Source organism: Gorilla gorilla, chromosome 19 (genome assembly GCF_029281585.2).
Source record: "Gorilla gorilla gorilla isolate KB3781 chromosome 19, NHGRI_mGorGor1-v2.1_pri, whole genome shotgun sequence".
In the NCBI taxonomy this organism is placed as follows: domain Eukaryota; kingdom Metazoa; phylum Chordata; class Mammalia; order Primates; family Hominidae; genus Gorilla; species Gorilla gorilla.
In genome coordinates, this window is record NC_073243.2 from 19,649,098 (window position 1) to 19,659,217 (window position 10,120).

Here is a 10,120-nt window from a genome sequence, read left to right on the forward strand (position 1 = left end):
AAATGCCCAGGAACAGCCAAGAACATTGTGAAAAAATAACAGTGAAAGGGGATTTGCCTCTCAGTTATCAAAATACAGTGATTGTAACTAAAACAGCAGAGGGATGGACTAAGATCATTGAGCCAGAGTCCTCATTTCTGTGGGGATTTGGTGTAGGATGAAAGTTGCATCTCAAATGAGTGGTTTGGGAAGAACTATCTATCCATCTGGATTGAAAGAAAAGTTTGGCCTGTGTTCTAAACCATCTTGCAGAATAAAGTCCCGATAGGGGAAAGTAAAGCAAAAAGCAAGCTCTTAAAATCTAGAACTATAAATCAACAAGAAAAAGACAAATAACTCAGTAGAAAAACGGGCACGGGATAGCTACAGACAGTTTCAGGAGAAGACACCCAAACGGCCAATACGTGTAGGAAGAGACAGGGCTCAGCTTCTCTAGTAATCAGGGAAATGCAAATTAGAAAAACAATGAGATCCCATTTCACACCCGTCAGATTGGCAACAATTAAAAAGGCTGACAATACCAAGTGTGATCAAAGCTGTGGGGAATCAGGGACTCCAGCCCTGCTGGTGGGAGTGTAAATTGGTAGAGCCTCTTTGGAGAGCAAAACGGCAGGATATTATAAAACTCTGTTTATCTCCCGTGGCCCAGCCTTCTACTTGGGGTATATACCCAAGAGAGAAACTCCAGCTTGTAGACACATGCATGTAAGAAGCACTGTAATAGCCCAAAAAAAAAAAAAAAAAAAAAAAGGAAGCCATCTAAATGACCATCACCGGGCGTGCACAGATTAATGGTGTGTATGACTCTTTTTTTTTTTTTTTAGACGGAGTTTCACTCTTGTTGCCCAGGCTGGAGTGCAATGGCACAATCTGGGTTCACTGCAACCTCCGCCTCCCAGGTTCAAGCGATTCTCCTGCCTCAGCCTCCCAAGTAGCTGGGATTACAGGCACGCGCCACCACACCCAGCTAATTTTTGTATTTTTAATAGAGATGGGGTTTCACCATGTTGACAAGGCTAGTCTGGAACTCCTGACCTCAGGTGATCCTACCGCCTCAGCCTCCTGAAGTGCTGGAATTATAGGTGTGAGCCACTGTGCCGGGCCCTGTGAGACTCAACAGGAAAAGAATGAACTAGATCTTAATTAACCAGCATAAATGGGTTTCAAAAAGATAAGAATGAGGGAGCAAAAGCAAGTTACAGGATAAGATGCGTGGAGGGTTTCCTTTCATGTCCATTTTATTTTTAAATATTGTTTATTTTGAGACAGTTTCGCTCTTTCACCCAGGCTGGAGTGCAGTGGCGCAATGTCGGCTCACTGCAACCTCTGCCACCCCCTCCTCCACCACCGGGTTCAAGTGATTCTCCTGCCTCAGCCTCCCGCGTAGCTGCGATTATAGGCGACTGCCACCATGCCCAGCTAATTTTTGTATTTTTAGTAGAGAAGGGGTTTCACCGTGTTGGCCAGGCTGGTCTCGAACTCCTGACCTCAGGTGATCCACTCGCCTTGACTTCCCAAAGTGCTGGGATTACAGATGTGAGCCCACCATGCCCAGCCTTAAATGTGTTTTTGAGACAGGGTCTCGCTCTGTCACCTAGGCTGATATGCAGTGGTGTGATCACAGCTCACTGCAGGCTTGACTTCCTGGGCTCAACTGATCCTCCTGTCTCAGTCTCCTAAGTAGCTAGGATGCATCATGATCCCGCTAATTTTTATCTGTTCTTTTTTTTTTTTTGAAATGGAGTCTTGCTCTGTCACCCAGGCTGGAGTGCAGTGGCGCAATCTTGGCTCACTGCAACCTCCGCCTCCCGAGTTCAAGCAACTCTCTGCCTCAGCCTCTCCAGTAGCTGGGATCACAGGCGCCCGCCAACACGCCCGGCTAATTTTTATATTTTTAGTAGAGATGGGGCTTCACCATCTTGGCCAGGCTGGTCTTGAACTCCTGGCCTTGTGATCCACCCACCTCAGCCTCCCAAAGTGCTGGGATTACAGGGGTGAGCCACTGCACCTGGCCCAATTTTTATCTTATTTTTAAATTTTTTTAGAGACGAGGTCTCACTATGTTACCCAGGCTGGTCTCAAACTCCTGGCCTCAAGCAATCCTCCTGCCTCAGCCTCCTAAAGTGCTGGGATTATAGGCATGAGCCGCCATGCCCAGCCTCATGTTTGTTCTTTAAAAGCACACAGGGGGCCGGATGTGGTGGCCCACGCCTGTAATCCCAGCACTTTGGGAGGCTGAGGCAGGCAGATCAAGAGCAGCCTGGCCAACATGGCAAAACCCCGTCTCTACAAAAATTCAAAAATTAGCTGGGTGTGGTGTCGGGTGCCTATAATCCCACCTCCTCAGGAGGCTGAGGCAGGAGAATCGCTTGAACCCAGGGGGCAGAGGTTGCAGTGAGTGAGATCGCGCCACTGCACTCCAGCCTGAGTGACAGAGGAAGACTCCGTCTGAAAAAAGAAAAAGGAAAAAAAAAAAAAGAAATCAATGCAAAAGAGACAAATGACCCACCAGAAAAACAGGCCAAGGCTGTAGGCAGGTGATTCCCAGGAAGAGAAACAGAGGCGAGGAGCTAAGGGCAAAGGAGCTAAGGGCAAATGGGGAGATGGAGAAAGACAAGCATGAAGGGGTCAGAGATGGGCCAACCCAGGCAACACCTGCAGGCACAGCAAGCCAGGAGCGAGGTGAGCAGATGGAAGGAAGTCAGGGAGACCCGGGGGAGGGCTGGACGTGGGTGATGCTGGCCAGATGGGTGGCCAGGGTGGGGCTGGGGAAAGATGACCAGGCTGGGTTCTCAGGCCCCGGGCAGCTGGGGGACGGAGGGAGCAGGTCCACATCAAAGGGGTCATGCTACCAGCAGCTGGCAGGGCCCCACCCTTCCTCACTCAGCTGGGCTTTGCCCTTTGGTGTGTGCAAGGGGAGGGGCTCTGGGTCCCCTGGGCTTCCCTGCCAACTCCCCACTCCCCACTTCACACTGGGCCCTCAGTGCTGCCAGGGCTGGCCTAGCCACCCGGCTTGGGAGAGACACACAGAGTGGAGGGTGGTGGCTTGAGGCTCCCGAAGTGGAGTCAGAACCAGGGAGGGGTCTCCCAGTTGGTGGAGTAGTGGAGACATAGGCTTGTGTCCCCAGTGCCTATGAGGACAGAGGGGGCCTGCCTGGGCCATACCACTCTCAAGCTGGGATAGTCCCGTCCCATACCAGCACTGGGCCAGCCAGGCCCCGTCAGATCCACTATACAGAGGGGCAAACTGAGGCCCGGAGTGGCTGGGGGAGGTGGTCTTTATGGAGGTGCAGCCCACCAGCACCCTCACCCTTCTCTCCCCTGGCTCCTGGGCCCTGCAGGGGGAGGGAGCAAAGTGGGAACAAGGGATGAGAGGCAGACGGCGGGTAGTCGGTCCCCCAGCATCCTCCACCCCTCCTCACAGTACTTCTGGCTGCTGGTCCTGTCCCGGGGGCTGGTGGGCATCGGGGAGGCCAGCTACTCCACCATCGCCCCCACTATCATTGGCGACCTCTTCACCAAGAACACGCGTACGCTCATGCTGTCCGTCTTCTACTTCGCCATCCCACTGGGCAGGTGAGAGCCGGAGATGCCAGGGTCTGGGTGAGGATCTGGGCAAGGTTCCCTTGGACTTCTGAGTTCTCCCACTCCCTGGGGTTCTAGCTGAGGCAGGCGTCCTCAGAGAGCTAAACATGTGGGCGGTCAGCTTTTGAGAATCTCCTGGACCTGCTCCCTGGCCAGCTGGCTGGGTGGGGAGGGTGGGCAGCCTGCCTTGCAGACCAACAGGCACTCCCTGTCCCCAGCCCCTGTCTCCGCTCAGCCTGACGTGTGTCTCTTCTCTGCAGTGGCCTGGGCTACATTACTGGCTCCAGCGTGAAGCAGGCAGCCGGAGACTGGCACTGGGCATTGCGGGTAAGCCCTACGTCCCTTCCCATGAGGACACCCTCCGGTCCGGACCTCGCCCCAGGGTTGCCCAGAGATGTAGTCCAGGCTAGGATCTAGGCCTCCAGGATTCCTCCCCCGGCTGCCTGGACTCTGAAATCCCTGCCCTTCCAGATTAGTCTAGATTGAGGTATCAGAGCGCTCAGATGTCCAGATTGAGGTGTCAGAGCCAGACACAGCCCCGCCGCCCTCAGGGCCCCCAGGCTGAGGGTTGGAATCTCCCGCCCGGGAGTCCCAGGTTGAGAGAACCAAGGATTCTCCCACCACGTCAGGAAATTCCAGGTCCATGGCGGTGCTTCCTGCTTCCAGCCCTGGCGCTGTGCTAGGGTAAGGCTGGGACAAGACCTCTGTGTGGGGGCCCCAGAGTCTGGAGCCACTTCCGGTCTCGCTGGGTTTGGGGCAAGTTACCAAGGCCCCACGACAGTGCAATCGGAGGAAACAGAGATCCCCCGTCTCTCGGAGGAGCGGAAGCTTAAGACAAAGTGTTTTTTCCTAAAAGCAGGAAGGAAGCGGCCTCCGTGGAATTTCTTAGTGGGGTGGGGGGATGGGGAGGCGAGAGGGAGGTGGCAGGCAGAGGAACTCCCCAACCCAGGGGCTCCCAGTCCCGGGGGCATGGGGGAGAGTGTTCTGCGGGGCTGGTGAGATGGAATCCAGGCTGCCAGGATGTCACCCTCCCACCCGGAGAGAAGCCTGGGGCCTTGGAGGTTCTGTTCTGGAAAATGGGCTGGACACGGGGAAGATCTAAAAGGGCTCGTGATCCTCTGTGGGGCCTGCATCGGGCCCCCACCAAATGCCAGCCCACTTGATCTGTCAGTCCAGCGCTTCATACCCAAACAGCACCTTCCCAAGGCCCCGCGGCTGAGGAACCTACGTGGGGAACCTGCTCCAGGAATTTTCTCCTCCCTCAAAGTCATCATCCCATATGGCTATCTACTTATTTTCCATCCGTCTGTCCATCCATCCACCATCCATCTGTCCATCCGTCCATCTATCTATCCGTTCATCCATCCACTCATCTGTCCATCCATCTGTTCATCCATCCGTCCATCTATCTCTGTCCATCTCTCCTCTATCTATCCACCCACTGCTCCACTCACCCACCCCTCCTTCTTCCTTCAGTCTGTCTGGCTTCCCTGCACCTTCCCACCTCTGGTCCTGCCCCTGGTCTGGACAGGCCATCTCAAGCCTCCAGTCTCTTGACTGACCTCAGCCCCAGCTTTTCTCAGCAGCCCAATTAGGAAGGCTGGGCAAATACCTGCTCAGAGGAGAAACCTATGGCCCAGAGAAGGCATGGCTTGCCTAAGTCCCTCCTGCAGCAGGGACGAGGCTCACTGGGCCCTGGTGTCCTAACTTCCTGCTCCCTGGCAGGTGTCCCCTGTCCTGGGCATGATCACAGGAACACTCATCCTCATTCTGGTCCCAGCCACTAAAAGGGGTCATGCCGACCAGCTCGGGGACCAGCTCAAGGCCCGGACCTCATGGCTCCGAGATATGAAGGCCCTGATTCGAAAGTGAGTACCGCGGGAAGGGGTCTGGCGGGAAGAGAGAGGGGTGCTGAGATGAGAGGGCCTGTCCCTGCAGGGCAGCCCACCAGCACCCTCAGCCAGACACCCCACCTCTGTTGTCTCAGTGCTGGGAGGGACATTTTGGCCCCAGAATAGATTATTCCTGCAGCCTGAACGCTCACCCCTGGAGCCTGTAAGAGGAGGCATTTGGGGGCCTCCTGTTCCCCCAATGCATGGGGCTGCCTAGGGGGGCTGAAGGAGGTCCCTGAGCTCAGTGTCACTGCCTGGCCTCTCCCCAGCCGCAGCTACGTCTTCTCCTCCTTGGCCACGTCGGCTGTCTCCTTCGCCACGGGGGCCCTGGGCATGTGGATCCCGCTCTACCTGCACCGCGCCCAAGTTGTGCAGAAGACAGCGGAGACGTGCAACAGCCCACCCTGTGGGGCCAAGGACAGGTGGGGCCCCGTGGGGTGGGCCCAGGGCTGGGCCCAGGGCTGGCAAGGGACCTCGGACAGGAGACCCCCTCAGCCTTAGCCTTGAGCCGCCTCAACTCGTGCCCCACCATCCTCTGTCCCCACAGCCTCATCTTTGGGGCCATCACCTGCTTTACGGGATTTCTGGGCGTGGCCACGGGGGCAGGAGCCACGCGCTGGTGCCGCCTGAAGACCCAGCGGGCCGACCCACTGGTGTGTGCCGTGGGCATGCTGGGCTCTGCCATCTTCATCTGCCTGATCTTCGTGGCTGCCAAGAGCAGCATCGTAGGGGCCTATGTGAGTGCAGCGGGGGGCAAGGGTGCTGGGAGAGCTGGGCCTGGGCCGCGGGAGGGTCCGGAACAGGACATTCGGTCTGACTTACTGGATGTTCCCTTCCCTCGGGGAGGCTCCTGTTCTCTGGCTGCCCCTGCTCATCCCCAGCCTGGCCACAGCCTGTCCAGGGCCTCTGGGTGCCTCAGGGCCGTGGGCATGGCTTGAAGTCTCTGGATAGCCCATGAATGGATGTGGGCCCGGGAGGGGTGTGAGGTTTTGTAGGCTCCCTGCCAGCAGCTAGTGTGTAGGGAACAGAGGCTGTGGCTGCTGCGGATGGAGGGACCGCTGATGGTGGCTTTGCCTTCTCCCCGGCAGATCTGTATCTTCGTCGGGGAGACGCTCCTGTTTTCTAACTGGGCCATCACTGCAGACATCCTCATGGTGAGCCAGACAGGCTGAGGTCACCTTGTGCTGCTGACCCAGGCCTCTTGACCTCACAGGGGTGCCTGGGGAGGGCGGGTGAAGGGGCGGGAGAGCTGGTAGGGGGTTGGGAGGAAGGCAGGCCTTCCAGGAACATGAACCCAGAGGCAGGGAGGGGATCAGAGAGTTTGGGGTCTGCCTCTGGCCAGGGCTGGAAAACAGGGTTGGGCAGGCAGGCAGAGCGCGACGTGGAGACTGAGTGGGAGGGGGCGTCTCGAGGCTCAGGTTAGTGTCTGGGAGGCTGGCAGTGCCAGGCTGGCACTGAGGTGGTGCTGCCTGCCAGTCCTCCTCCCCCCTCCCCCCCACCGGGTCTGAGTATCCATAGGCTCTGCCCTCCCTACTCAGCCTGGCTCCCAGGCGTGCCTGCCTGAGTGCCTGCGGCTGGGGCTGGGCGGACAGAGGCTGTCTTCACAGGGCCAACAATGGGCTCTAGCCCAGCCAGCCGGGGACAAAGGGCTGTCTGAGCGGCCAGCAGGGGCTTGTGTCCCTGGGTGGGGATGGGAGGAGCCAGGAGTGGAGCTAGGAATTCGTGGTCCTCTGGGGGTGGCAGGGGTGAGTGTGACACTTGGTCCTATGCCCAGGGATCAGCCTGGCCAGGGTCAGGAGGGGACAGGGGAGAGTGTCTGGGAGGTGTCAGGGCAGGCTCTGGGGCAGAAAGGAAGGACTCGGGTGGATTCTCAGGGTGCCCGGGTTCGGGTGCCCCAGCATGGGACAGCCCGGGAGATGAGTCTGCCAGGCACTGCGGCCCCTGCTGGCCCCTGCACTTCGGGAAGCCTGCCTTACCCCACCCCGAGCCTCCGGGCGTATCTGCTTCCCACTGGGGTGTCTCTGTGTCCTCCCGAGTCCATGGGCTGGGGTGGTGGTGGGGAGGTCTGACGCAGTTCAGAGCCTCAGCACGGAGCCAGGCGGTGGCAGGGGTGCGCCAGGGTCACTGCACAGGCCCAGAGTGAAGGGAGGAGTGAGTCTGTGTGGATTAAGTGCTCTTGGTGCTGGGCAGGACCCCCCTCCCCTGCCTCCGCCCCCAGGGAGCCCCTGACAGCTGCCGGCAGGGTCAGGGTCCCAGGGAAATCGTGTCCCAGTTTATTAAGTGTCACCATTTATTCCTGTTGGAAACAGGGCCACTCGTTTCATCAGATTCAGGCCCTTTTCCACCCGCCCCCCACCTCTCCCGCAACGGGGTGCCCCGGGGGTGCTGGTTGCTTGCACACAATGCCCACTAAGGCTGGCACTCCAAAGAGGCGAGGCAGCTGGAGCTCGGGGCACAGGGGCTGCCTGGGCACCCACAGAGTTGGCTGTGCGTGTCCCGCCCCCACCCCAGCTCCTCCTGTCTGACCCTGGCCTGCCCAGCTTTGAAGCGAACCTCCTGTAGGTTGGGGCCTGCTTGGTCTGATGGGGATCTGGGGCCCAGCAGTGCCTGGCATTTGGTGCTGAGGGTGTCTGCGGGTGCGAGCAGAGGCTCTTCCAGGCAGGGGCCTGCCTCACCAGCTCCTGTCCCAGGCCAGTTGAGGCCTTGCTTGGTCCTCAGGGAGGGGAACCAAGATGGGTCTTTAGCTTGATGGGAGGTGAGGACAAATGGCTGTGGCGGGGGTTCGGGTTCCCTTGGGAACATATGCCTCTCTAGACCTCAGTGTCCCCGTGACCCAGGTCCAAGGGCAGAAGCCAAGGCACCCTGGTCTCAGGAATGGAGCAGGAGCCGCGCTGGAGAGGCGGCAGCATGGCCGTTCCTGATGGCTCGGGTACTCCGAGGCTCGGAGGACTCTGGGCTAATGGCCTCTAGTAACTGGCACCTGGGCAACCCCCAAAGTATCCTTCCTTGACTGCATGTAGCTGGGAGGGAGGTGAAGATTCCCATTTCAGAAGGGTGTGCTGGGGGCACAGCAGGTTTGAGGCCAATGGATGGGGCAGGTCGCAGTGGTCTGGGTTGGAGGTGTGGAAACCCCTGGGGTGAGGGTGACTGCAGCTGTGTGTGGGTGGGAGGGGCTCAGGGAGGAGAGGGGTGACTGGCGGGAGAGAAGCAGCCAGGCTGGTGGGGTGGGCAGTAGAGGGGAGTGTGGGGAGGAGGGCAGGGCCCAGGGGAGAGAGGTGTCAAGACATAGGACAGGAGAGAGTCTGAGGGTGTGGGGGCTTCCCAAGTGCCATGGCCCGGGGCTGGGGCCAAGTGGGTGAGCCTTTCTCCTCTGGCCGCTGACCTGCCCGCCTGTTCCGCAGTACGTGGTCATCCCCACGCGGCGCGCCACTGCCGTGGCCTTGCAGAGCTTCACCTCCCACCTGCTGGGGGACGCCGGGAGCCCCTACCTCATTGGCTTTGTGAGTAGCCCCGGGGTGGGGCTGGCCGGGGGAGGCTGGGGGGCTTCAGGAGGGCTCTGCCCTGACATCCACCCCCAAATCCTCGCAGATCTCAGACCTGATCCGCCAGAGCACCAAGGACTCCCCTCTCTGGGAGTTCCTGAGCCTGGGCTACGCGCTCATGCTCTGCCCTTTCGTCGTGGTCCTGGGCGGCATGTTCTTCCTTGCCACTGCGCTCTTCTTCGTCAGCGACCGCGCCAGGGCTGAGCAGCAGTGAGTGGGGGGAGGGGAGGCCCTGCTGCGCTGCCAGGAAGCAGGGACCGTGATAGCCACTGTGAGCCCTGCCCTGGCGGGGGGGGGGGGGGGGGGGCGGGGAGGATACAGACCTCCCATGCACCCAGTGGGTGACCTGGTTGCTGGGGTCCAGCCCTGAGGCCCAGTGCCAGGGTCAGCCTGGAGCTGTGGGAGGCCACAGGGGTGTCTGGTGGATCTAGACTTGGGTTTGTCTCTGGACTTAGTGGTTTTCAAAGCTGGGACCCCTCCCCTTCTTCTTACTGACTTCTTTCTCCTTTCCTCTTTACTCCTCTCTCTCTCCTCTCCCCACCCCTGGGCTCTCCCATCTCCCCCTGGGGCTGACGAGGTCCCTGCCCAGCACCTCCGGTCAGCTGGCCCCCACGACGCGATGTGCCAGAGCAGTGCCCGGCCCCCGCTGATGCACCACCCTGACCCCCGCCCGTCTCTCCCCCAGGGTGAACCAGCTGGCGATGCCGCCCACATCTGTGAAAGTCTGAGGTGGTGAGTGCAGGCCGGGAGGCCCGTGGGGGCTCCCTGCGGAAAGGGGAAGGCCAGGGTTAGGCAACAGGGAGCACTTTTCCCCCAGAGTCACCTCCTACCCCAGCACATCCCACCAACTCTCGGCTTGGTCTCTGAAGATGTTGCCAGAATTTACTGATGGAGCCATGGGTGGGACAGCAGGCTGCTCCTTCCAGTAAATTAGCTCCCCTTTCCTTCCTTTCAAGGGCTGGGTGGGGCCTCGCATAGATCAGGGCCAGGACTGGCCAGGAACTCCTCACTCTGTCCGGACTTCTGTTCTCCCAAATCCTCCTGGATGTACCAGGGCCTGACTCCTTGGCCCTTCCCTCTGGGAGCTATAGCTTCCCAGCA

General features: G+C 59.1%; 1 protein-coding gene across 3 annotated transcripts in view; it reads left to right on the top strand.

Moving 5' to 3' along the window:
- Nucleotides 1–10,120, top strand: part of SPNS2 (SPNS lysolipid transporter 2, sphingosine-1-phosphate) — a 40,395-nt gene that overhangs the window by 28,580 nt on the left and 1,695 nt on the right. For 2 of the 3 annotated variants that reach the window (XR_008673121.2, XR_008673120.2), the window contains 9 exons: nucleotides 3,425–3,576; nucleotides 3,846–3,912; nucleotides 5,311–5,453; nucleotides 5,747–5,899; nucleotides 6,025–6,214; nucleotides 6,566–6,631; nucleotides 8,879–8,977; nucleotides 9,066–9,229; nucleotides 9,597–9,751. Coding sequence is in view for 1 of the 3 variants with exons in the window: in XM_004058314.5 (XP_004058362.1) it covers nucleotides 3,425–3,576; nucleotides 3,846–3,912; nucleotides 5,311–5,453; nucleotides 5,747–5,899; nucleotides 6,025–6,214; nucleotides 6,566–6,631; nucleotides 8,879–8,977; nucleotides 9,066–9,229; nucleotides 9,705–9,747 (1,077 nt within the window). In the remaining 2 variants the exon portion in view is untranslated. The remainder of the gene's footprint in view (nucleotides 1–3,424; nucleotides 3,577–3,845; nucleotides 3,913–5,310; nucleotides 5,454–5,746; nucleotides 5,900–6,024; nucleotides 6,215–6,565; nucleotides 6,632–8,878; nucleotides 8,978–9,065; nucleotides 9,230–9,596; nucleotides 9,752–10,120) is intronic. The other variant, XM_004058314.5, reaches the window with a different exon arrangement.